The sequence below is a fragment of the Serinus canaria genome, chromosome 8 (assembly GCF_022539315.1).
Source record: "Serinus canaria isolate serCan28SL12 chromosome 8, serCan2020, whole genome shotgun sequence".
NCBI lineage: Eukaryota > Metazoa > Chordata > Aves > Passeriformes > Fringillidae > Serinus > Serinus canaria.
The window spans coordinates 703,285-729,598 of record NC_066322.1 but is presented as its reverse complement, the minus strand read 5'-3'; the positions used below and the strand labels follow the sequence as shown (position 1 = coordinate 729,598).

Here is a 26,314-nt window from a genome sequence, read left to right as displayed (position 1 = left end):
GCCACCACCAGGTCCTGCTGCGGGCACCCAGCGTGTCCTCACTTGTCACCAGCAGCAGGGGACACAAGGACAGGGAGTTCTTGGCTGTCACAGTGTAAACATCCCCGGAGGTGGGGCTGGGCAGCGGGGGCTGCTTCTGCTCCGGGCCTCTGAGCCCTGCTGGCTCTCACTCAGCCAGAGGACATCCTGCAGAGAGCTGGCCTTGCCCTGCCCTTGGGACAGCTGTGTGCCACGACTGATCCAGTGCTTCAAAGAGCCACAGAATCACGGAGATATTTGGGTTGGAAAAGACCTCCAGGATCACTGAGACCAAGCTGTGGCCCATCCCCACCTTGTCCCCAGACCCCTCCTTTGGGTTTGAATGTTTCAAGTTGTGGCATTTACAGGTCCCCAGATCCTTCCTTTGGGTTTGAATGTTGAAAGCTGTGGCCTTTAGAGGTTGCAGATCCCTCTCAATCCTAGGAACAGAGGCCCCAGTGCCTGTACTGGGGAGGGCTGCAGGGAGGCTGGCATCCAGGCGGGTTTGGAGCTCTCCCCTCCCGGGGTGATGCCCTGGGGTGGTTGGGCTCTGTGCCAGGGCACTCCCAGCCCAAAGCCCTGCGTGTGCAGCCCCCTGGCTCAGGGAGCCCTCTCTGTGCTGGGCACTGTGCAGGGCTCAGCCCTGGGTGCTGGTGAGATGTGCAGCTCCCTCGGCTGGGGCTGGGCACAGCTCTCTGGTGGCACTGCCCGGCTCTGACCTCCCCCTGAGGCCAGGACGGGACAAAGCCGTGCCCCAATGTGGGCAGAGGGTTTCCAGGCCTGTGTTTGCCTCTGTTCCTGGGGGCCTGTTCAGAGCCAGGCAGCTGCAAACACATCAGGCCAAGTCCAACCTGTCACACAAAGCACAAAGTGCTGGGAAGGACCCCCTCCACTGGAAAGGCACTCCAAGTGGGGATGAACACTTCCTTTCATCTGCCAGCCCCTGAACCCTAACAAAGCTGAGTTGACGTGTCCTGATGGATGCATGGAGGAGCTGTGGCTCCATGGAGCAAACAGCCTGTGTGGGGAGGGGGAACAAGGTCTGTCCAAGCACTGTGTTTACAGAAACAAAAATAACTGGGGCTTCTATCCCTGGCCATGATGGATTCTTCAAACAAAGCAGCCCCAAACATAAATACATTGTCTTTTACAAAATGCATTTGGGCATATTTGACATATTTCATATTCAGAGCAGCTCTTTCATGTTGTGCCCTGGAGAGCGGGGGGGGCTCAGCTCCTGCTCCCCCCTCACTGCTGGGGCTGCTCTGTCTTGCTGACAAGCCTGGCCGAGCTCAGGATTAATTCTCCTTTTGGCTTCATCCCTGATAATCCCAAACTGCTGTGAGGGAAGGCAGAGCTGGAGGGAGCCAGGGCTTGCCTGGGGTCTGGCTAAGGACAGCCAGCATGTGCAGCAGGGAGCAGGGTGACATCCAGGGGGACACCAGGGCAATAGCCAAGGCTCCCTGGGAATGGCAGCAGGGTTGGGAAAGCCAGAACTGCCCACAGGGAGCAGGGAAAGTCCTTGGGATGCAGGGCTGGGATGGAACTGCAGCAGCAGGAGCAGCACAGACCCTCCCAGCACAGCCCAGGTGCTGCCCAGGCGCTGCCCAGGTGATGCCCAGGTGCTGCCCACACTTCCTTCTGCCCAGGGCAGCCCAGCTGTGGAGCAGCAGCAGCAGAGTTAATCTGTAAGCCGGGCTCTGCAGGGAAAAGCTGCAGTTTATGGTGCCCAGCAGGAACCTGCAGAGCCTGAACTGTGGAGCTGCTGGAGATTCCTGCCCCAGCAAGGCCTGGGGAGCTGCAGGGCCCAGCCTGGACACACCTGGCCAGCCCTGCAGCCCTCAGCAACAGGTCTGGGAAATGTGCCAGGGAAGGGACTGCAGGGGGTGGAAACTCCAGGAAGGACCTGGAGCAGGGTGTGATCCTGGAAATCACACTTCTGTTACACAGGGATGGATGGGAGGGTGGGCAGGCCCTGGAATAGAATTCCCAGAGCAGCTGTGGCTGCCCCTGGATCCCTGGCAGTGCCCAAGGCCAGGTTGGACATTGGGGCTGGAACAGCCTGGGACAGTGGGAGGTATCCCTGCCATGGCAGGGTGGCACTGGGTGGGATTTAGGCTCCCTCCCAACCCAGCCCAGTCTGGGGTTGGGGTGCAGGTGCTCCCCAAGGGATCCCTGGGCTGGAATTCCCAGCAGAGCAGCTCCCACAGGCAGTTCCTGGATCACGGGGCAGATAAGATCTGCTCTGGCCCCACCCCAGCAGCTCCCGCAGAAACCCAGCACACACCAGGGTCACTCTGGTTTTTATTCTCCCTGGTCCAACACGCTCAGCTTTGGGACACACACGGGTGGCTTGCAGGCACACCATCATCTCCAGGTGGATCTTCTGTGCCCTGCAGCTCCCAAACCGCACAGAGAGAGCAGGCTGAAAAGGCATTGTGAAAGAAACATGCCACGAACACAGCTTCCCGTGCTGTGAACGGGGGAATGGAAGCTCCAGGTGCACTTCAGCTCCTTGGATCGGCTTTAGGAAGGACAGCCCCTCACAGAGCCATGGCTGGAGGGCACAGCTCCCACTCCTCCTCTCCTGTAAACAAGCAGGAAGCTCCCATCCCTTCTACTTGGACAAAGCTCCCATCCCTTCCCACTTGGGTAAAGCTCCCATCCCTTCCCATTTGGGAAAAGCTTCCATCCCTTCCCATCTGGATAAAGCTCCCATCCCTTCCCATCTGGACAAAGCTCCCATTCCTTCCCACTTGGACAAAGCTCCCATCCCTTCCCACTTGGGTAAAGCTCCCATCCCTTCCCATTTGGGTAAAGCTCCCATTCCTTCCCACTTGGACAAAGCTCCCATCCCTTCCCATCTGGACAAAGCTCCCATCCCTTCCCACTTGGATAAAGCTCCCATCCCTTCCCACTTGGGTAAAGCTCCCATCCCTTCCCATTTGGACAAAGCTCCCATCCCTTCCCATCTGGATAAAGCTCCCATCCCTTCCCATCTGGACAAAGCTCCCATTCCTTCCCATCTGGATAAAGCTCCCATCCCTTCCCATCTGGATAAAGCTCCCATCCCTTCCCACTTGGACAAAGCTCCCATCCCTTCCCATTTGGGTAAAGCTTCCATCCCTTCCCACTTGGGTAAAGCTCCCATCCCTTTCCATTTAGGTAAAGCTCCCATCCCTTCCCACTTGGGTAAAGCTCCCATCCCTTCCCATCTGGATAAAGCTCCCATCCCTTCCCACTTGGGTAAAGCTCCCATCCCTTCCCATCTGGATAAAGCTCCCATCCCTTCCCACTTGGACAAAGCTCCCATCCCTTCCCACTTGGACAAGCTCCCATCCCTTCCCACTTGGACAAAGCTCCCATCCCTTCCCACTTGGGTAAAGCTCCCATCCCTTCCCACTTGGGTAAAGCTCCCATCCCTTCCCACTTGGGTAAAGCTCCCATCCCTTCCCACTTGGATAAAGCTCCCATCCCTTCCCACTTGGGTAAAGCTCCCATCCCTTCCCATCTGGATAAAGCTCCCATCCCTTCCCACTTGGACAAAGCTCCCATCCCTTCCCACTTGGGTAAAGCTCCCATCCCTTCCCATTTTGATGAAGTAGCTCCTTCCTTTTAGCCCAGCACAGGGACAGAAGTGCCCACCCCAAACCCTGTATATTCATGACAAAAGGCATTGTTTGATGTGAACTGGAGTGAAATCACGCCCATATTAAGAACCAGCTGCCCTGAGTCTGCTGGAGGACCCTTCCCAGTGTCACATTCCCGGTTTTCCATGCGGGATCCACGGTGCTCAGAGACCCAGCACCCTGCTCCTCCTATAAAGGAGCAGATCACAGGGGTGGATTCCCTCCTCTCCATCCCAGCCTGATCCCAGACAACCCGGGAGCCAGGAATGTGCCGGCCAGGGCTGATGCAGGCGGCTGAGGTCATCCCGACATATTTCACAAGTGAGCGGCTCTGCTGAGCTCTTTCCCAAAGGAAAAGTACACAGAGGGAACAAAAGGGATCCTCTGCACACCACAGGCTTTTTCCAGCCCTACATCATTCCAACAAGACAGTCTGACTCCAGCAAGGCACTTTTTTAAGCAAAAAGAACCCGTATTTTTCCTTAAAGCACCACCCAGTAACTGAAGCACTGATGTACCTGTAGTTGTTACACCCAGGAGTAGCTCAGCACAGAGCTCTAACTAAAAAAAGGCATTTAATCCATTACTTTTAGGCTGGGTCTTCAATTACAGCTAAACCTTGGCTTTCAGGCTGGACTCAGACATCACCTGGAAAAAATCAGATTTAAGTGGACAAGAATCGGACAATGCAGAACAAAAATGAAGGCACGGATTCTTTGCTGAGGAGTTACTTTTATAAACAAATTAAATAGAGTAAAAGTAAAGGTTTTGTGCAAGGAATTCCTCACAGATGCAGGACTTCATTTGCCTGTAAGACCCCTGAATTCCACAGCGCCTGGCACATGGAATATCAGCTGTATTTTATTGTATTTGCATTTAACTTCACCCTGAAGGCCACAAAACAGGAGACATGAGAGGCTGTCAGCTCCAAAAGGGTGAATAAAATGCATTAAGACACAGCATTTTTTAAAAAAAATGCTTCAGATGTGGCACAAATGGATTGGAACTGAGTTTGTAACTAAACCATGGAAGTTTCTTTGGGAAAAGACCTGACAAATTCACACACTTCCAGCTCCCAGAGCTGCCCCATTTGTGTTTTTGGAGGAGGAGCTGAACTCTTTGGGATGCTGCTCTGGGCACTCCGTAGGGCACAGCAGGAACAGAGTGACATCCCCATTCCTCACACAGCCCCTGCCCAGGGGCACTCCCGTGGCAGCAGTGGCTCTGGCTCTCACCGATCCCAGGAGGATGAGCTGCAGTCCCTGCTCCAGCCCCTCTCCCTCTGCCCCCAGCAGCTCTGAGGGTGCTGTGCAAGCAGCAATTCCAGCCTGTCTGGGCATTCCACAGGGAAAAATCAGGGATTTCTTCCCTTGCCCCAGTGCTAATCCTCCTCAAGCTCCCTTCAGCTGCCACACGGACAGTGTTTATCAGGACACATCTGTGACTCAGGAGACTCGTGCTGCCTTCAGTTCCTGGAAGGGATGGATGTTCCATCACTGCCACCACCCCTGCTCAGTTTTAAGACACTGAAATCCAATCAAATTTCAGTTTTTTTCCTTATTCCCAGTGATTTTTCTCCCTGTCTCCTCTTGCCTCTCCAGAAAAAATGAGGAAGGATGCTCTGAAGGAGATAATGTTAGTACTGAACATTCTCAGGAGTGAGTCCCCTCAGTAACTCCTTCTCTACAATCTGTTGGCTGTCAGGAAAGCAATTTTTTTCCACCTTAAAACAAGAGAGGCCCCCTCAGGCTCTACTTCAGGCCCACAAGAGCTCCCCCTGTGCATCTCAGCCACGAGTGGCGGTGGCCACGGAATGTCCTCGTCCTGTTTGCAGGGACCATGGGATGTTCTCATCCCATTCTGCAGCTCAGCCACGAGTGGCAGTGGCCATGGAACGTCCTCATCCCGTTCTGCAGGGACCATGGGATGTCCTCATCCTGTCTGCAGTGACTGTGGAATGTCCCTTATCTCGTTCTGCAGGGACCATGGGATGTCCCCATCCCGTTGTGCAGCTCAGCCACCAGCGATCACGGAGTGTCCTCTCCTGCTGTGTCCCAGCACTTGTGGCACCCTGCAGGAAGAATCTGGCACTCTGGGTCCAAGCAGTGACACCGGGAGGGGGTGCCAGTGCAGAGCAGATTCCCAGGAGGGTTTCCAGGTGGCCGTGGCTCCCAGCGTTGTGGGAATGTCCCCTCAGGCGCTGCAGAGTGTCCCTCAGGCCATTGTGGGATGTCCCCTCAGGCCATTGTGCAATGTCCCTCAGGTCATTGTAGGGTGTTCCTTCAGGCCACTGTAGAGTCCCAGAGGCCACGGTGCAGTGTTGCCCAGGCCACTGCAGAGTGTCCCCCAGGCCGCAGTGGAGTGTCCCCTCAGGCCGCAGTGGAGTGTCCCCTCAGGCCATTGCGGGATGTCCCTCAGGCCACAGTGCAGGTCCCTCAGGCCATTGCGGGATGTCCCTCGGGCCATTGCAGGCTGTCCCTCAGGCCATTGCAGTGCAGGTCCCTCAGGCCATTGCGGGATGTCCCTCAGGCCACAGTGGTGCAGGTCCCTCAGGCCACAGTGGTGCAGGTCCCTCAGGCCATTGCGGGATGTCCCTCAGGCCATTGCGGGATGTCCCTCAGGCCATTGCGGGATGTCCCTCAGGCCATTGCGGGATGTCCCTCAGGCCACAGTGGTGCAGGTCCCTCAGGCCACAGTGGTGCAGGTCCCTCAGGCCATTGCGGGATATCCCTCAGGTGGCGGTGCAGGTCCCTCAGGCCATTGCAGGATGTCCCTCAGGCCATTGCAGGATGTCCCTCAGGCCATTGTTGGATGCCCTCAGGCCATTGTGGGATGTCCCTCAGGCCATTGCGGGATGTCCCTCAGGCCACAGTGGTGCAGGTCCCTCAGGCCACAGTGGTGCAGGTCCCTCAGGCCATTGCGGGATATCCCTCAGGCCGCGGTGCAGGTCCCTCAGGCCATTGTGGGATGTCCCTCAGGCCATTGCAGGATGTCCCTCAGGCCACAGTGGTGCAGGATGTCCCTCAGGCCATCGCGGGCTGTCCCTCAGGCCATTGCGGGATGTCCCTCAGGCCACAGTGGTGCAGGTCCCTCAGGCCATGGCGGGCTGTCCCTCAGGCCATCGCAGTGCAGGTCCCTCAGGCGGCGGTGCGGCGGATCTCCTCGGACAGGGTGAGGGCCCTGTCCCTGTCCCGGCACTCGGCGTTGGAGCAGTGGGACACGGCGCTGGCGGCCTGGCGGCACTTGCGCAGCAGGATGCGGCGCAGCAGCAGGTACACCCAGGGGTCCAGGATCTGGTTGAGCGAGGCCAGGCGCACGGCCGTCAGCGGCAGGTTGCACTCCCTGCGCGGCTCCCAGCGCTGCCAGCCCCGGCACGGCCCGGCCCCGTGCTCCGACACCATCCGCAGCATGGTCACCTGCCAAGGGGACACCGTCAGGGGCTGCTGCCTGCGGGGCACTGCACGGCAGGCTGGGGCTGCCCCTGCACCCCACAGTGTCCCACACAGGGCTCGGGGCAGCCGGGGATGGTGCAAGGTGTCCCTGCCCGTGGAACTGCCTGAGCTTACGGTCCCTCCCAACCCCAGCCTGTATGGGATTCTGTGGGAGGGCTCCTGAACACCTCGTTTTCCTGAACAGATCCTTTTTCTGATGGTAAATCTTTCCTGGGCATGACTTGGGAGGCGCCAACTGTGCAAGTGTGTTGCCTGGGATCCCTGTGGAACAGGGCTGTCTGTCCATCCTGCTGTGTGTGCTCCCAGTGGGGCTGTCTGTCCATCCTGCTGTGTGTGCCCCCAGTGGGGCTGTCTGTCCATCCTGCTGTGTGTGCCCCCAGTGGGGCTGTCTGTCCATCCTGCTGTGTGTCCCCAGTGGGGCTGTCTGTCCATCCTGCTGTGTGTGTCCCCAGTGGGGCTGTCTGTCCATCCTGCTGTGTGTGCTCCCAGTGGGGCTGTCTGTCCATCCTGCTGTGTGTGCCCCCAGTGGGGCTGTCACTGTGCTGTGTGTGCCCCCAGTGGGGCTGTCACTGTGCTGTGTGTGCCCCCAGTGGGGCTGTCTGTCCATCCTGCTGTGTGTCCCCAGTGGGGCTGTCTGTCCATCCTGCTGTGTGTGCCCCCAGTGGGGCTGTCTGTCCATCCTGCTGTGTGCCCCCAGTGGGGCTGTCTGTCCATCCAGCTGTGTGTGCCCCCAGTGGGCTGTCATGTGCTGTGTGTGTCCCCAGTGGGGCTGTCTGTCCATCCTGCTGTGTGTGTCCCCAGTGGGGCTGTCTGTCCATCCTGCTGTGTGCCCCCAGTGGGGCTGTCTGTCCATCCAGCTGTGTGTGCCCCCAGTGTGGCTGTCTGTCCATCCTGCTGTGTGTGTCCCCAGTGGGGCTGTCTGTCCATCCAGCTGTGTGTGCCCCCAGTGTGGCTGTCTGTCCATCCTGCTGTGTGTGTCCCCAGTGGGGCTGTCTGTCCATCCTGCTGTGTGTGTCCCCAGTGGGGCTGTCTGTCCATCCTGCTGTGTGCCCCCAGTGGGGCTGTCTGTCCATCCTGCAGTGTGTGCTCCCAGTGGGGCTGTCTGTCCATCCTGCAGTGTGTGTCCCCAGTGGGGCTGTCTGTCCATCCTGCTGTGTGTGCCCCCAGTGCCACAGCAATGAATGCACCCCCAGCACTGCCCAGGGCACCTCCAGCTCTGCCCAGCACTCCCAGCCCTTCCAGCCCCAGATAAACTGGCAGCCAGGCCCAAAGCTGCTGGGAACAGCCCGAGGGAGCAGACCCGCAGGGAATCACTGCCAGTCCTGGCCCTTGGGAAGAGGCAGGCCAACCTGCAATCCCACAGGAAGCTCCTCAGAGCTGTGTCACCACAAAGGTCACAGCTGGGCTGCTGCTGTCCCCACAGGCTGGGACAGTCGGAGCCACAGTGACCGGGAGCAGAGGCTCCAGGGAGGATTTTTCCACTCAAAGGGATATTCTGGGTGCCAGATCAATAACCATGTGTTGACCTTGGAAAGCCTGGGCTGAGTCTGGAGGGCAGGGCAGCGTGGACAGCACAGGATTATTTTTGTTTCTTTAAACAGAAGCAGCTGAGGATTCTACCCATGACATTTCATTGACCGAAGTGGCCATGGATAGAGCCTTGTGAAAACAGGGATGCAGAGCTTTGTAAAAACACTGACACAGACCCAGAGCACATCAGGAGCCACTGGAGCACCAGACCCATACTGCCAGAACCTGACCACTTCCCTGGCTCTTCACACACTGGCCCTGTCCAGACTCTGCCATCTCTTTTTCAGATGGCGCTCCAAAACCACCAGACTAATAAAAATACATTTCCCAAGCACACAACTGCGGCTCTTTTCTGGTTTTATTACGTAATATCCCTTTATTGCAGTAGTTGTTGGGCCAACAGCTGCTCTACTGGAAATTTTGTTTGTTTGATATCATTAGAGGTTGTTTATCATGGCCTGTATTGGTCTTCTAAATGGATTAAAAGCCTGCACAAGGCAGAGGAACAACATCAGGTGGAATAAAGTCAACATAATTTATGCCATTAAAAATCTGGCTCAAAATGATTGGATTTATTCAACAAGAGCAGCCAAAACTTTACTGTTATCATGAGTGTGGCTTTATACATCTGTAATTTCCGTCTGCCAGGAGGGATAAGGAGCAGAAGTATTTTAACAGGAAGAGCAGCAGAACTTCTGAGCATTTTGGCTTTAAATAACTTGGGAACAACTCTGGGAAGGAATAATTTTGTAGCTGGAATTCCAAAATTATTATTATTTTAATTCCAGGTTGTGCTGTGGTGGCGTTTCTGTGAAATCTAAGAACAGCCTGCTCCATTTCACCTCGGGGTCATTTGTCTGCTTGCCTCCTGCTCAGGGACTATCCCAGAATCCCAGACTGGTTTGGGAATGGAGGGACCTTAAACCCCACCCAGTGCCACCCCTGCCATGGCAGGGACACCTCCCACTGTCCCAGGCGGCCTCAATGTCCAGCCTGGCCAGGGATGCAGGGGCAGCCCCAGCTGCTCTGGACACCCTGTGCCAGGAATTCCTTCCAATATCCCATCTAACCCTGCCCTCTGGGAAGCCATTCCCTGAGTCCTGTCAGCACAGGCTCCAAAACAAACAGGTCAGTGTGAACTGGAAACCAGCAACACCACCCTGGAGTGGGGTGTTCTCCCAGGTGCTCCCTGCCACTCCTCCTGTGTGCTTGGAAGAAGGAAACAACTCCTGCACTGTCTGCTCTCCTCCCTCCTCTCCAGGCCAGCAGAGAGCCAGGACACTGCAAGGAGCCCTCCAGAGCACAGCCACGATGTCAGAGCTTTCCCCCTGCCGCTAAATCACATTTGATTTTGTCGTTTACATCAACAGATCAGCTCTAAAAATACCGTGTGTGGAGAGGGCGTTGTTTACCTCACAGCAGCAGCTGCCAGGATCCATTAGTTCTCAGTTACAAAACTCAGATGTCTTTAAAAAAACAACAGAAACAAAAAAACCTCCTCTGTCAAGTTCCAGATTTCCATTTCAGCTGTTTCTTACAACTGCTGAGCGCTGCAGCCACAGGTTAAATGATTGCTACGAGCTGGCTTTCACTGAAAAGGCATTTGCATTCTCCGAGCTCACTTCTCCAAAAGTCTGGTCTCTAATTCCTGACCTGCACTTCAGGGGGGTACAGAACAGGTTGGGGAGCATGTAAATGGAGTTTTATGTACAAAAATGGAGGTGTATTTGTAAAAATACCCCCACAGCCATGAGTCTGGATTGTGACAACCCCACAGAAGAAGTTCCACACCTCCAAGTGTGGCTGCTGCTGAGGGAAGTGCTGATGAATTCCCTCGTGCCTGTGGCTTGACTCCTGCCTCTGAAACCACAGAAATGCCCAGGGCACCAAACCACCAAGCAGAATCTCTGCTTCCTCACTGGTTTTACCTGGGTATGAGGAGGAAACGCTTCCCCCACCTCAGGGCTCTCCTCTCAAGCCTCAAGGCTGGTGGAACCCTCAGGGGCGACAGGACAAGAAGAAAACTCCTTCTCCAGGCAGAAAGAATCTTTCACATAACCTCAGCATTTCCTCAGCCCATCCTGCTCAGAGAGCCCAAGAACAAATTTTCCAAAAATCCTACTAGTCCCTGATAGAATAACCCAGCCTTTGGGATTCCAGAGCCCCGGGTGTGCCCTGGTCCCACACAGCACAGATGTGCATTCTGCCTCTCCCACTCCTACATCACGAGGAGGGGTTCTTAAGGAAGGAATAATAAAATAGTGGAAAGCAATGCAAAGATCCTTAAAGGCCAGGCTGGACAAGCCCTGAAGGTTGCTGTAACTCAAACCCAGCGGGCTGCCAGCCACAAGGCACTCACAGAGTCATGGCTTGTGTGTTTTCTCATAAAACACTGACAGTTTTGCTGCCAGGTCGGAGCAAACAAAAGCCCCTAAATCCCATCCGGCTGCAGTGCCCTGCTCCCAGAGCCTCTCCTCACATCCCCCTTTTCTCCTCTGCACAAGAACCTTCTTCTCCTCCTTTAATCTCTGGTTCCTGCAGCTGCTTTCCCTGCACTCGGCTCTCCTCTGGGACCTCTCCCAGCTCCTCTCCTACACCCGTGCCAATTCCCGCTGTCCTCCCGAGGGGCTGTCCATGGATGTCCCCCTCTGGGACCTCTCCCAGCTCCACTCCTACACCCGTGCCAAGCTCTGCACCCCTGTCCCCATCCCCGCTGTCCTCCCGAGGGGCTGTCCATGGGTGTCCCCCTCTGGGACCTTTCCCAGCTCCTCTCCTACACCCCTTCTATGCTCTGCACCCCTGTCCCCATCCCCGCTGTCCTCCCGAGAGGCTGTCCATGGGTGTCACCCGGAGGCTCCCCGTGCCGGCCCCGCTGGCTCCCGCCCCGAGGATGCCGAGGGCAGCCCGGGGGTCACCTACCAGCAGCGGTGTCCAGCAGGCCGAGAGCACGCACATGATGCCCAGCAGCTGCAGCAGCGTCTCGGTGGCGATGCGGCCCCACCGCGAGCCGGGCTGCGCCGCGCCGCCCTTGGCGCGACAGCGCGACACCAGCGCCTCGATGGTGGCCAGGTTGCAGGCGCCGGTGACCACGAGGGACAGCAGCCCCAGGGCGGCGAAGGCGGCGGCGAAGGCGCTGCCGCCGGCCGTGCTGATGAAGCACCAGGTGCCGGGCCACTGCAGCGCGTAGCGGCCCAGCCCGGCCAGCGGCAGCAGCGCGAAGGCCACGCCGGCGGCCCAGATGGCGGCCAGGCCGCGCTCGGTGGCCCGCGGGCTCATGTGGCTGGCGTACCAGTGCGGGGCGCGGATGGCCAGCGCCCGCTCCACGGCCATGGCGCTGGCGATCAGCAGCGGGCACAGCCCGAACACCGTCATGCTGAAGCCGAAGAAGTCGCAGAGGCGGCCCGAGGGGTCCATGGCCGCCCAGGGCCGGCCCGACAGGTACACGGAGATGACGATGGGGCTGGTGAGCAGCTGGCCCAGCATGTCGGTGAGCGCCAGGGAGCCGATGCACAGCAGGAACGAGCGCTTCCTGCGGCTGCCCTTGGCGCGGTAGCTGCGGGACACGAGCAGCATGGCCATGGCATTGCCCACGACGCCCGTCAGCATCATGGTCAGCGGGATGGCCACGGACACGGCGCTGCCGCGCTCCGCCGCCCGGCCCGTGCCGTTCCCCCGCGGGCCCGGCCCGCCGGCCGCGCTGGCGTTGGGCGGGCGCTGCTGCCAGGGGCTCATCCCGGAGCCGGCAGGTCCCGCATGGAGCGGGCACGGAGCCGGCAGAGCCCGCATGGAGCGGACACGGAGCAGGCACGGAGCCGGCAGCGCCGCGCCGCCGCTTTATGGGAGGGACGGGCGGGACCGGGACCCGCCCCGGGGCCGGGAGAGGCGGAGCGGGAGCGGAGAGAGCCCGAGGGGATGGAGCGGGAGCGGGACTGGGCAGGGAGCGAGCGAGCTGGGCAGGGGCTCAGCCTGGAGAAAGGGAGGCTCAGGGGGCCCTTGTGGCTCTGCACAGCTCCTGCCAGGAGGGGTCGGGCTGTGCTCCAGGGAACAGGGACAGGAGCAGAGGGAACGGCCTCAGGCTGGGCCAGGGCAGGCTCAGGGTGGATATTGGGAAAGGTTCTTCCCCCAGAGGGTGCTGGCACTGCCCAGGCTCCCCAGAGCATGGGCACGGCCCCAAGGCTGCCAGAGCTCCGGGTGAGTTTGGTCTCTGCCAGGGATGCCCAGGGTGGGATTACTGGGGGGTCTGGATCAATGATGCCTGTGGGTCGCATCCAGCCCAAGATATTCCATCATTCTGTGAAAACACCTGTAAGTTTTTTAAGTCTTTTGCTTTGAAACTAAAAATTATTTTTAAGACTTAAAGGATTGCAACAATGTGACCATGTGGGATCCGTGGGCCAGGTGAGCTGACTTGGAGGATCAGGGTCAGTGCAGGTGACAGGGACCAGGAGCAGTGCAGGCCGCCGGGCAGTCTGAGTGTCCCCAAGACAAAGCACTCGAGCACAGTTGACTCACAGGTTTTATTTACACTTGTCTACAGCATCATTTTGCCTTACACGTTCTCTAAGCCAAATGAACCATCCTCCTCCTCCTTTGCCTGTGGCCTATCAGTTGCTAAATTTCAAACCTCCCATCTGTTAAGTACAGCAACAATTGGAATACAAAGCACAAGAAAACCCAAGGCTAACAACAGAGCGTCTACTTGATCTGGTTTTACAGTTTAGTTGGACATTGAAGTCAGAGGCACAGTTACAGACTAACCTGCTCTTGTGCAACCTACACACACTTAGCATGGAAATTAGAGAGAAAAGAAAGCATTAAAGAGGAAACTGCATTTTTTCTGCAAAGATTTATCAAAATACCTCTACATCAAAAACATTTTGCTTCTAGACCAGTCCAAAAGACATGGCTCAAAAAAAAAAAAAGAGAAAAAAAAGAGAAAAAAAAAGCAGAATGGAGTTTTTCGATTTTGCTCCGTTTGTTTCTGTGCAGTTTATCAAAACAAGCAGCAAATCTGGCAGTTTTATTACTGAAATAAATGAAGGTATATTGCTCTTTGCTTGCTTAAGAAGAAGAGTTTTCCTTACCATACTTACCTTGTGATGGCACTGAAGAAACTTAAACCTTTCTTAACCAAACGGAGCTCAAGAGAGACCGAGTTTTATACTCAAATGGAATCCATAAAGCATTTTAAGCCATAAATTATGTTGAAGGGAAAAAAAAAGATCGATGAAGAAGACGTTGAAGATGCCAGAACTTTCTACACAGTTTATTCATTCTCATTTTTTAAAGAAAAATAAAATTAAGATACCTTGAAAATTTTAGTCAGCCCCAAAGGAAATTTTACAGGCGGCCTGCAGAAGCTTCCCTTGATTCCAAGGAGCCAGTTCCATACTCCTCCAGCCCAAGAGCAGATCCCAACCGATCCCTTTGGAAGGAGGGATCCTGGAGTCCGGGCTCTGGAAACCACCACAGCCACAGCACTGTGCTGGCTGCAAACGTCCTCCCTCGCCAGGAATGAGGCTAATTCCCTCTGGAATCATGATGGACTGGGGGGTTGAGCTGCTAAAGAGGGGTGTCCATCTGCACTGGCACTGCTACGTGGCAAAACAAAAACTGCTCAGCCCAAGGCCCCACTGCTGGCCCCAGGTGCCCCCAGCCCTGCCCCTGCTGTGGTCCCATGGGAGCTCCATCCTGCTCTGGAAAACTCACGGCTTCCTCCTCGCACAGAGAGCTGTGCCAGGACATTCCCAACCTGCTCCTCCAGCTGAGGGAGCCAGGAATGGAGGAACTGATCTTGAAAAATAATGAAACCCCCCCCACACCACAGAACTTCCCCCTGTGCCGGGGAGTTTATGGCTTAAAATGCTGCTGCGGGTTTGGGTGATGGATGAACAAAGCTGCAGTTTGCCAGAAAGCCAGGACAGACATGCACCTCTACTAGCAGATTGAGCACTTCTGACCAAGTAAGACACCAACTTCTTAAAAATGTCTCATGCACTGACTGGAATTTTGGTGGGTTTTTGTAAGTGTGAGCTTTTACACATTATTTCTTTTTAGAACTCGTACGGGAACCAGAATGGGAGGATCCGGAGGAAGATCTGCGGCGTCTGCAAGATACAAATGGAGAAAGCATGCACAGAAATGAGCTCAGATTCATCCTGGCACCCACTTTGAGCAGCATCCTATCATAGCTGGAAGCCAAGTAAATCTCATGGGGGGCCTTACAAAAATATACAAGTAACTTTAAGCCACTAATTTAACACTAAAAGTCTAAGTTTAATACTGAGAGTAGAATAGTTTCTATTTTAATACAGTATTTACTTAAGAAAATAATCCAATAATGAACACATTAACACTGTCACACACTGAAAGAAGGGTGAGCCAGGTGTTTATACAGAACATGCTCCTACCAGGAGGACTTTCATTGGAGGGGGAAAATTATTTAAAAAAAAAGCAATTACAGAGGGGTTAACAAAAGTAAGAGGAGGGCAAGAGAGGAAACTACTTTTACTATGAGAACAACTGCTCAGATTCAATAGCTTCCCAGTGAATCTCAGTCCTTGGATAATTACAATAAACCAGCACACATCTCAATACAGCCATTCTTATTCTACATAAACCCAAACCTTTCGGGTGACCGTGATCTCGAGCGCCTTTTTTTGCGATCACCAGAGGAAGAGGATCTAGAGCGGCTTCGCTTCTTGCCTCTCTCGGGGGAAGACGAGGAGCGAGAGCTGGAGCAAGATCTTTTCCTTGGGGTGGAAGACCCCCTGTAGGACCTGGAGCTGGATCTTTATTGATTGAGAAATAAACCACATTTAATTCTGGGAACATGGAGAAGGCACAAAGACAGAACAAGCAGAGACAGTTTTCATGAACATTCGCTACTCTGTTTTCTCCAAGGGTATGGAAAATAAACGTGAGGGGCTTCCATACTTACTCTGCCAAGAACACTGCTACTGCCAGGGCAGCTTGCCTAAGAAATTCTGCTAAGTAGTGTTTCCTGATAAATGGACCACCAATGGTTTGGAAAGCTCCTCCTAGCATGCCCCAAAGTGAGCCGTTTTGGCAAAAAAAGCACTGGGAGGCTGCTGGGAAGTTGCCTCTGTAAGGACCGTCCTCAGCAGTTAAATTCACACATCAGAATAACCTGGAAACCAGAGACCTAAAGCTGATTTACCATGGTTCACTTTATCCTAATGGACATTTCACACTGCATGTTCATCTGAACTAACAGTATCAAATCCAGCTGCTATATTTACAGATCTCAAACTACATTTGTGAAGAGACTAAAACCTTCCTCAACCAAAATACTGCAAAAAGCCTCTCAGAATAGAGTCAGAATATTAAAAAGCATCTCTTGGAACACAGTGCCCCTCTGGTGGGGCACAGGGACACCTCTTCTCTTCCCAAAAGCATGGATTCCATCCTGTGCTGACCCTCACGGGATAATCCACAGCAAGTCCCTGCCCCCAAGGGGTGGTGGCACCATTTGTGATTCTTCTTCCCAACCTCATTTAGAATTTTGGGATTCTCTGCATGCATGGAGAAGGGACAGCCCTTCATTCCATCACAGAGGGAATGCTCTGCCAATGGAATGCCTGTGCAAGGACACCTCAAGTGTGCTTCTGTTCCTGCGCCCTGTCCAGCTCAGTGATGCTCTACACAAGTCACTCTGCTTTCAGCCTCTCCCACCATTTCCTACCAACATTTTCCTATGATCCCCCAGGTTTATACAGGAACGGCTGCCCTGTCTCGTGGAAGATGCAGAGTTCTCCCTGAACACAAAACCAGAAGGACAGTGGCATTTCTAACGTTCCTCCAGCTCAAGCAGCCCCAGTGGAAACAGGAAAAGCACTCAAATGCCTGCAGCAGGGAACCATGCACTCAAATCCTTCTTCCTCCACTGCAGCTCGGTGGCGTCCGCTCGTCCGGCTTAGGCCAGACTGAACCTCTCGCACCAAAACCTCTGCTCCTCAGTGAGCTCAGCTGTGGTGGCAACACCCGGTGCAGAGACCCAGCAGGTCTGACTTCCAAGATAAAAAGCAGTTAATGTTGGTCTGAGCAGCACAGCCTTACGGTGGGGCCAGAGCAGCTGGAGCCTGTGCCCTGTGTCTGTGCAGGGACAGGCTGGTACCTCATTCACCTGGATTTGGACCCACGGGACCGGGACTGCTCCCTGGAGCTGGAGCGGGATCTCGATCTGGAACTGGAAGAACTCCTGGAATGGGACCTGCAACAACACGGGAGATCTTTTTCCAGTGTCTGACTTGCATTTAGCAGAGTTACTGCTCCTGAGAGCAGCAGACACGAGGCAGCAACACAGTCTGAGTCCTAAAATGCCAATCCCCTCCTGCCCCCAGCATCACCACAGCACCCTTTAAACCAGACACTTCTACACAGCATTAAAAACATTACAAAATCAGCTTTAGATTATGGTTCCCAAAACAAAGCACAACAATTAAACAGGATTGCAGTTATCTGGCAAAAGGAAATAACTTCCTATCTATTCATTATTTAATGAAATCAATGCTTTAATTTGTGCCTTAACTGGAAACCCATCAGTTTCCTTCAAAGGCAGAGCAGATGAGAGCATTAGGATTGGGCAGCTAAATTTCCCCCCAGCCATTTCTCACAACCACTTTGTAATCACCTTCAAATTTTCATAAAGATTTTCCCCTGCATTATAAATTAAGTGGTTATTTTGGGGCTCAAATACTGCCATATCCAATACAACTTGCAACTGGCCACAATTATTTCCCAGTTTTTCACTGATGGATTTTCTCTAAAGCACAAACCACAAGAGGAATGTAACAATGGCAGCAGGCTCCAGCAACCACTGGAACCAAAAGCACCAAAACCAAATTCTAATAACAAATTCTAATAGTATTTTCAGGTAAAAATATATTCAACTTGCTGTCAGCCTCTGTTACCATGACTTTCTCATTTTACTGGGCAGGACACAGTAGCGTGAACATTTCCTAGCTAGGAAATAACATTTAAACCTTTTTAAAACCCACAAAAAAGGCATCCATAAATGGCTACTGATATTTCCAATTATCTGTAGCTAAAAGCAAAAAGTTCAAGAGGAAGTTGAAATCTCAGTTAGGACAAGTTACTCTTGACTTCACTGTTAATATTTGTGAATCAATGACCAAAGTTATGGGCAGGTGAGATGACTGAATGTCCTTGGAGCCTCCCAGCCAAGACTGCACTCACACTGCTCTGAGCAGTGGGAAGCAGGGGAGGCTGAGGAACAGAAGAGGCAGCAGGAGCAAGAGCCAACAGTGATGGGGAGAAGCCAAGCCAGAGGCTGGGGCTGCAGAGTTTGGCCAGTGACAGCACTGAGAGCACAGAGGGGCAATGATGAAGCCGGGAAGATCAGAAGAAACTTGAACTTTACAGATGTGAATTTAGTAAACGACCCTGGGAGCTTGTTCTGAATTATCAGGATCCTCCTTGCATGAGCTGTAAGGCAGCTCAAAAGCTCCAATATTGACATCACCCCATTTCAAAGCACTGACTGAACTGTTCATTTATTACTGAATTTAAAGAGCAATGAGAGAGCGTAAGCCTGCCCAGCACACCTGTGTGAGGTCCCCTATAAACTTCAGTGTTATTAGAGAATTCCAGAGTGGTTTGTGTTGGGAGGGACCTTAGAGCTCATCTCATGTCACTGTTCCATGGGCAGGGACACCTTTCACCAGACCAGGCTGCTCCAAGTCCTGTCCAGCCTGGCCTTGGACAGTTCCAGGGATGGGAAGGTTCTGACAACACTGCCACTGCATTTAAAACTTGGTTACTTGCCATTAACTCAAGTTCAAGTTTCTTGTCTTTATTCCCAGGATATTCCCACTGTGTCCTTTCCCTGAATCTGCCTGGGCTGCATTGTCACTGCCTCTTCTGCCACTTCCTCCCACTCCAGCAGTGCCCCCCTCTGTTCAACAACAGAACCACACATGGCCAACGAGCCTGAAAACCTGAAAATAAATTACATTATTCCATTTCTCTGAAGGATTTCACCAAACATCAACTTAAATCACTAAAAGAAGCCCCAGAGAGCCTCCCTGCTGCAGCTCAGGGAGAGCATCACCACCTCTGTAAATGGAGAGTTATTCACATCATCATACAACTGTAAGGCAATGAAACAAAGTAAATAAGGAAGTCAGATACTGACATTTTGCCTGGCGTTACCCTGGACCTGTACCCGTTTACCTGGACCTAGACCTTGAGCTCGAGTGAGAGGATGAGCGCGAGGACGAGCGCGAGTGGGAGGAGTGGGACTTGGAGCGGCTGCGCCTCGGCGGCTTCTTCTTCTTGTTGGTGTCCTCCTCCTCACTGGCATCCAGGTTGTACTTGGACAGGTCAGCATCATCTTCATCCTCATCCTGCCACAGGCACAACACAGCAGACTCAGGCAATGCTTTGAGCCCCCCTTCAGTTTTCACTTATCCCAGCCTTTACCTCGTGCTCTTTCCCCGCCTTTGAAAGCTGAACGGAATTTAATGAGACCCCACAATTTTAAGCAGTAAAGAGTGACTGAAAATTGGTTTTGAACCAAAGTAATAAAAAATCTGCAACACCCCCCCCTTTATTTAATGAAGTTAATGAGCACACAGACATTTTTGCCACTTATTTTAAATCAATTTTCACCCTCAGAATCTCTAAGCAAAGCCCAACTCTGCAGAGATAGATCTCATATGCAAAGTTTGGTGACTGCTGTGTAAAACAGGACCATCTGCACATGTCTCTGCAGGGCTGCTGCCCAAAGATGTGGAAAATCCAATAAGTGATACTCACATAAAGCCCAGACAGGATGAAAAAAGCCCTCAGAATATTTTATTTCATTTTATAAAAAATAAATCTGATGTGGTTTTAAAAGGAAGAAAACTCAAGAGCACTCACTATACATGGTAACCATACATCCAGGTTCCAAATAAAGATCTTGGAGTTCTGGGTTCTGATCTCAGACAGGCTTGTCATTTATGATTTAAGGAACTGCCCATTTTTGAGTGCAGGTATTTAGAACAAAGCAGAGCTTGTGCACATCTCTTCCAGCAGCTTTGGGTGTCGTTATTGCCAGAGCTCTGCTATAAAGGCAGCTGAAAACACTGACCAGCCCTTCCCCAGCTCCTGGGCAGCACTGAAACCATGATTAAAAACTGTTTCAAGCCAACAACCATCCTACCTCATCCAATTTATACTTGGAGAGATCTTCATCCTCATCCTCCTCATCCTCCCCCTCAGACTCCTTATCTTCCACTTCCTTCAGGATGGAGGCAGGACCCACCGGCTTCCCCCGGTACTTTTTCTTTTTGCGCCCAAACTGAGGAATTTTGTGCCAGGATTAGAACAGCATTTAAACAAAAACAATCACCAACTGTATTTTTGATAACACTTCTATAAGAAAATAAATAATCATCAATTTTAAATAGGACCTTGCCCCAAGGGAAAGGGGAGTGCTATGGAACATCAATTAGCAACAAGGAACTTTCAAAGAGACACTCATCTTGGGCACGAGGATTCCACAGAGCTGAATGGGAATCTGAGCATTCTGCATTTCAATTTTATGGGATGTCCTTAAAAAACATAACAAGAGCCTCCCCAGAGCAATCCCACCCCCTCCCTTACCTCATCATACTCCCCGTCGGACTCCTCCCGCTCTATGTATTCCACGTTCTCCCGCTCATTGAATCCTCCTCCATAGCCTTGAAAAAGGGGCAAAACAACACAATGCCTTCAGCTGCCTGGAGCACAGAAACCTCCACAGGGGCTCTGGAAACCCTCAGGGAATCACAAATCTGCCATAAGGATGTAACAGGATCTCAGGAGGAACATGAATTGTTCCCACGCACGTTTATTAAATGCAGTTTCTCACAAATCTAATTAAAATAATGAATTAGGACCACTAAAAGTATTTATCAACTTAATTAAGTACTAAGTACTTCATTAAGTTATTTAAATAATAAATAAGTGGATATATTATTTACAGTTATAATAATTATATGAAATATGATTATATTATTTAATATCCTTTACTATTTTCACAATACTCAATACTGAAATATTGTTTTTTCATTTGAATAATAAGCTCTCTGCTCTTCTCTAGGCTCCTTTATTTCTGTGCCTTTGTGTTCCACCCAGTGCTCTAAACTCCCTGCCCTGCTCCAGTCCTGCAGTGAATTCCCTGCCTGATCCCAGGTGCAGAGGGGAGAGTGCAGGAGCTGTAAGGAGATCCTGCCCCAGTTCCCTCTGGGCTCAAGTTGCCTCAGGAGAGCTGAAACTGAGCCCCAGCCCTCCTGAGCAGATAACAGTCTTATCTGTACACAGCCAGCCCACAGGAGGCCTCTGCAGATTAATTAAACATTGCTTCCAAAGTCCTGACATCAAAATCCAACACAGGGGCAGCTTAGGCTGAACGTTCCTCGATTTCCCACTCGGAGCCACCACTTCCCTCAGCACCAAAACTCATTGAGGCCAAGAATCTGCACCTTGTATGAACTGTGCCAGTTCAGGGACAACAAGGAATGCCCATTCTGATTCCCAGAGCCCTTTCTGCCAGCAGTGCCAGCACCTGGGCCACCCCCAGCTCACCTGTCCTCTCCTCCAGCTTGGCGTACTTGGGGGTGTTGCACATGTTACACTCCGAGCGCCGCGCCCAGTTCACATTGCCACAGCTGCAGGGAGACAGAGAGGGAAACCTTCCCTTCAGACTGGGCATAAAACATCCTTCAGATGGGATAAAACATCCCTCAGACTGGGAATAAAACATCCCTCAGACTGGGAATAAAACCTTTTCCTTCAGATGGGAACAAAACTTTATCCTTCAGACTGGGAATAAAACCTTACCCTCTAGACTGGGGATTAAACATCCCTTGGACTGGGCATAAAACATCCTTCAGATGGGATAAAACATCCCTCAGACTGGGGATAAAACCTTATCCTTCAGATGGGAATAAAACCTTACCCTTCAGACTGGGAATAAAACCTTACCCTTCAGACTGGGAATAAAACTTTATCCTTCAGACTGGGAATAAAACCTTACCCTTCAGACTGGGAATAAAACTTTATCCTTCAGACTGAGAATAAAACCTTACCCTTCAGACTGGGGATTAAACATCCCTTGGACTGGGCATAAAACATCCTTCAGATGGGATATAACATCCCTCAGACTGGGGATAAAACCTTATCCTTCAGATGGGAATAAAACTTTATCCTTCAGACTGGGAATAAAACCTTATCCTTCAATCTATCTGGGAATAAAAAGTTATCCTTGGATTGGGAATATTATCCTTTAGCCTGGGGATAAAAGGTTACCCTTCAGACTGGGAATAAAAGGTTATCCTTGGATTGGGAATATTATCCTTCAGACTGGGAATACAAGGGTGGGGACACAGCACTCAGGAAGGTGACAGCACTGGAGACATGTGGGGAAGATGTCAAATCAATGGGCAGGAGCAGGGACAGGAGCACAGCTGCACAGGAAGGGCTCTTTCCCAGCTCCCCCAGCCTCTCCTGGGGCTCCAGCCCCCTCCCAGCTCTATTCCCTGCCTTACAAAGAGCTGCTGGTGCCAGGCCAGGTGCTCTCTGGAATTGCCACATCCAAGAATCGCAGAGCCACAGCTGATTTGGGTGTGAAGGGACATCACAGCCCACCCAGTGCCACCCTGCCATGGCAGGGACACCTCCCACTGTGCCAGGCTGCTCCAGCCCCAGTGTCCAGCCTGGCCTTGGGCACTGCCAGGGATCCAGGGGCAGCCCCAGCTGCTCTGGGCACCTGTGCCAGGGCCTGCCCACCCTCACAGGAAAGGCAGCACCTCCCAATGCCATGGGGGTGACAGTGCCATCTCCACATTCCCTCCAAACCTGGGCAGTGTCCCAGCTTATCAAACCTGGCCTTCTTCCTGGGCACTGCTGCCGTTTCTGCTGCTCTATTAATTAACGTGCAGCAAACGAGGGCTGACCCCAGAGCACGGCCCGGGGCTGTGACCCCGAGCCCAGCTGTCCCCGCAGCACAGGGAATTCCCAGGGAGAGGCAGCAGCCGTGTGTCGGAGCCTACGTTTTGCACTGCCAGTCGTTGGCGCTGAACAGCCCCCGGCTCTTCTCGGCCAGCGTCTTCCCGATCTCCGTCCCCCCCGCCTTCATCATCTTGGCCTCCGTCGTCTTCTCTGCGGGGAGAGACACAAGAGCGCCTGAAACGGCAGCCTCGGAACTTACCGGAAACATTTCAGGGTCTTTTAAACAAAAACAAGTGGACTTCTCAAACAGCTTCGGGTTCGACAGGAATTTTAAGTGTTGTTTTACGGGGCAGAAGGAGACGAGGGGACAAGGCGTGTGTGCTGCCGGGAACTCACCTCTGCCGCATCTGTTACAGCTCGTCCTCCTGGCGAAGTTCACGTTCCCGCACCTGGGCACGGAGCAGAGCACGAGGGCCGGGATTAACCGGGGCCGGAACCCGCGCAGCGCGGGGCTCCAGCGCCGGGGGCTCACCCCGAGCGCCGCAATCGAACCCGACTCTGTCCCACGCCAAGAACCAGCTCCCTGAGCCCGGGCCGGGCCCGGACCTTGTGGTCCCTCGAGCCGGCAGCCGCGGCTCCCGGAGTCCCGCTCCCGTTCCCTGCCTCGCTCCCCGTCCACACTGCCGGTGCGCCCCGTTCCCTGCCCTGCTCCCGCTCCCGGCCGTGCCCTCACTTCTTGTCGGGGCAGATCCAGTCGCCGTCGCTCACGCGGAAGTTCTTGGTCGCCATCTCGGGCCGAGCCGAGCCGGGCCGGGCCGAGCGCCGCCGCCACACGCAGGACCCGGGCCCTGCGCCGTGCGGGCTGCCCGCCGCACGCCTGCGCCCTGCCCTGCCCCGCCCGCGCGCCTTCCGCTCAGGCAGCGCCGCGGACGCCTCAGCCGCGGCCGCCGGGGCGGGAGCGGGGCGCGAGCGCCCCCTGGCGGAGGGGAGGGGAGGCGTGAGGGGGATCCGAGGGCGGGAACGGGAATGGGGAAAAGGGAAAGGGAAAAGGGAATGGGAACGGGAAAGTGGGAAAAGGAAAAAGAGAAAAGGGAAAAGGGAACGGGAATGAGAAAGGGGATGGGAACAGGAAAGGAGAACGGGAAAAGGGAACGGGAGCGGGGCAGGATGGGGCTGTGTGAGGTGGGCAGGCCCTGGCACAGGGTGCCCAGAGCAGCTGTGGCTGCCCCTGGATCCCTGGCAGTGCCCAAGGCCAGGCTGGAGCAGCCTAGGACAGTGGGAGGTGTCCCTGTCATGGCAGGGGTGGCACTGGGTTTAAAGGGTTTAATCTCTGCCCCAGCCCATTCCGTATTTCTGTCTCTGCCCGGTGTCTCAGCTGTCCGTCCCTCAGTCCCTCAGGGCAGCTCTCGGCTGTTCCCTCCCCAGCAGAGCAGCCCGCAGTGCCCCGGCTGCTGCCGGCTCCCAGCAGCCACCCCACAAACCCTCCTTGGCACAGACACCGGGCTGGGCTGGTTTTCATGGTCCCGGTAACATCCCGGGACAGAGAGCGCTCAGATATCACAGAGTCACAGCCAGGGAATATCCTGAGCTGGAGGGACCCCAAAGATCTCCCAGCCCAGCCCCTGGCCCTGCCCAGACACCCCAAATCCCACCCTGGGCATCCCTGGCAGCGCTGTCCAAACCCTCCTGGAGCTGCTCTGGCAGCCTCGGGGCTGTGCCCATTCCCTGGGGATCTGGGCAGTGCCAGCACCCTCTGGGGAAGAACCTTTCCCAATATCTTTGGGATAACCATCAGTGTGGGAGTGTTTGAGTCAACCTGTTTTTTAAATAAATATTTTTATTTGGATTAATGCCCCATGCCATGGTTTGTGGGTGGGTTTGGGCCAGCGCTGGGACCTTGTCCTCTGTCCCCTGGGTGTGCCCAGGGTGCCAGGGCTGTGCCCATCCTCAGTGCTCTCCTGGTATCTCCTTTCAAACCCCCTCTGATATCCCCCCTCCTGTTTTTTTCTGGCCTGGGTGTGATCTGCCAGGATCTGCTGTGCTTAGGTGGCCCAGCATTCCCGAACCACGTCCCTGCTGCGTGTTTGTTTACAGCAAATGCTACCTCCCTGGCAGTTTTTTATCCTTTCTCTCCTTCTCGTAGCCACATCCTGTGGAAAAATCATCTGGGATCTGCTTCTGGAGCTGGTTTTTATCATCCCTCTCGGGGTGATGCGGAGATGACAGTGCTGTTGCTGTTTATTTATAAAAGTCTGAAGCAGCGCCGGGGCACCCGCTCTGCGCGGGGGGCCGAGCAAATCCCCACCTAGGGAATGTCCCCAGTAATCAGGAAGGACAGAGCTGTGTTTTCCTGCTGCCGGGGAAGGGCTGGGCTGGAATTTGGAATGAGGCAGGAGAGGCTGCCGGAGGGATTCCCCGCTGCCGTGTCCTGCTGCAGGCAGTACAGCAGGTGGCACTTGAGGAACGCCTGTTTCCCATGGAAAAACCCGCTTTTCCATGGGGTGTTTTAGAGATCAGCCCATCAATAGGAAACACCGCCAGTGCCACCGTGTGGGGCTGGCCCTGGCACCGAGCATGGATTGACCTCGGGCTGCTCCTGGCACAGGACACGGAGCTGTTGGATGCAGCAGGTGCAGCAAGACTATTCATTTTATTATGCAAAACTACTAGTTTTATTCTGCAAAACGATTAATTTTGCTCATGCAATGCAGCTGAAAATCCTAAGTAATTAACAAAAGAGAGTCTATGGAAAAGGAGCTGCCTTACAGTTGGCTAAAAACCATCTCAGTTTAAGCCAACTAGACAAACTACCTTTTTTACCATACCAGTGCAGGCCATTGATCCATTTTAATCATCTCTTCCTATTTAAAGCTCTTTCCCATGAGAGAAATGCAACACAACTTTACATCTGGCCAGTGGGATATTCCCACTGCCTGCTCCTGACCAACAGGCACCACCCAGCTGCTCCCGAGGACTCCAGGGAGGAACAACCTGGAGCTGATCCATTCCCGGTGCCTTTAGGGAAAAGCCTTTCATAGAAGTGCGAATATCCACCAGAAAGTGTCGAGCCAGGGAGAGCAAACCAGCCCGGGGAGGAAATTAATGAGTGATGGATGGAAGGGATTCTTCTGCTGGGATCTCCTTCCCTGTACCAAAAAATGTTGGCTGAGCAGGAATGTCGGAAGGAAATCTGTGTGCTAAACTCTGCTCATCCAATATTTACGAAATTTAATGGCATTCCAGAGCGGTTTGGGTTGGGAAGGACCTTTAAATCCCACCCAGTGCCAGCCCTGCCATGGCAGGGACACCTTCCCCTGTCCCAGGTGCTCCAGCCCCAGTGTCCAGCCTGGCCTCGGGCACTGCCAGGATCCAGGGGCAGCCACAGCTGTGATTAAGAGCTGAAAAGCCAACTGGGAACTGAAAAATAGCCCCAAACCTTTAATTTATGACTAAAGCAAAGCCCAGGTGGACAAGGGGGGACCTGGAGTTCCCAGACACAATCCTGTGTCTGTCCAGGATATTCCCTTTACTGAAGGAGCAGCTTTGCTCTCGGATTTCCATTGTGCTGCTCCTCTTTTCCCGTGTTCCTCCCACCAAGCTCCATTTAAATATCTTCCCCCGTATCCCAATAGCTTGTGAACACTTTTATTGGATTCCTGTTTCTATCACAGCACATTTGGCCTTCAGACGAGGCTGAGGAATTGATAATAACCCCGTAAATGAGAA

The 26,314-nt window shown here is 53.6% G+C and overlaps 2 protein-coding genes across 2 annotated transcripts; both read right to left on the bottom strand.

Moving 5' to 3' along the window:
• Positions 1 to 6,663: 6,663 nt before the first annotated feature.
• PTGER3 (prostaglandin E receptor 3) lies at positions 6,664 to 12,361 on the bottom strand. Its single transcript, XM_030226552.2, has 2 exons — positions 11,549 to 12,361; positions 6,664 to 7,063 (listed from the first exon to the last, which is right to left on the bottom strand). Exons 1-2 carry the CDS (start codon positions 12,359 to 12,361, stop codon positions 6,785 to 6,787), a joined length of 1,092 nt encoding a protein of 363 aa, XP_030082412.2. The 3' UTR covers positions 6,664 to 6,784.
• A 766-nt stretch (positions 12,362 to 13,127) lies between these two features.
• ZRANB2 (zinc finger RANBP2-type containing 2) lies at positions 13,128 to 23,472 on the bottom strand. The gene is made up of 10 exons (XM_009088956.4): positions 23,322 to 23,472; positions 22,985 to 23,037; positions 22,690 to 22,798; positions 21,224 to 21,306; positions 20,261 to 20,337; positions 19,818 to 19,955; positions 18,845 to 19,017; positions 16,776 to 16,862; positions 15,256 to 15,420; positions 13,128 to 14,736 (listed from the first exon to the last, which is right to left on the bottom strand). Exons 1-10 carry the CDS (start codon positions 23,375 to 23,377, stop codon positions 14,673 to 14,675), a joined length of 1,005 nt encoding a protein of 334 aa, XP_009087204.2. The 5' UTR covers positions 23,378 to 23,472; the 3' UTR covers positions 13,128 to 14,672.
• Between the last annotated feature and the right edge of the window lie 2,842 nt (positions 23,473 to 26,314).

What these genes read in the sequence shown, in the direction of transcription:
- PTGER3 (XM_030226552.2), bottom strand. Translation starts at nt 12,361, where the DNA reads ATGAGCCCCTGGCAGCAGCGCCCGCCCAACGCCAGCGCGGCCGGCGGG. An exon ending in CCTGCTGGACACCGCTGCTG is followed by an intron (nt 7,064 to 11,548) that starts GTAGGTGACCCC and finishes TCCCCTTGGCAG; the next exon opens with GTGACCATGCTGCGGATGGT.
- ZRANB2 (XM_009088956.4), bottom strand. Translation starts at nt 23,377, where the DNA reads ATGGCGACCAAGAACTTCCGCGTGAGCGACGGCGACTGGATCTGCCCC. An exon ending in AACGACTGGCAGTGCAAAAC is followed by an intron (nt 21,307 to 22,689) that starts GTAGGCTCCGAC and finishes GTCTCCCTGCAG; the next exon opens with CTGTGGCAATGTGAACTGGG. An exon ending in TCCCGTGGGTCCAAATCCAG is followed by an intron (nt 15,421 to 16,775) that starts GTGAATGAGGTA and finishes CAATCAATAAAG; the next exon opens with ATCCAGCTCCAGGTCCTACA.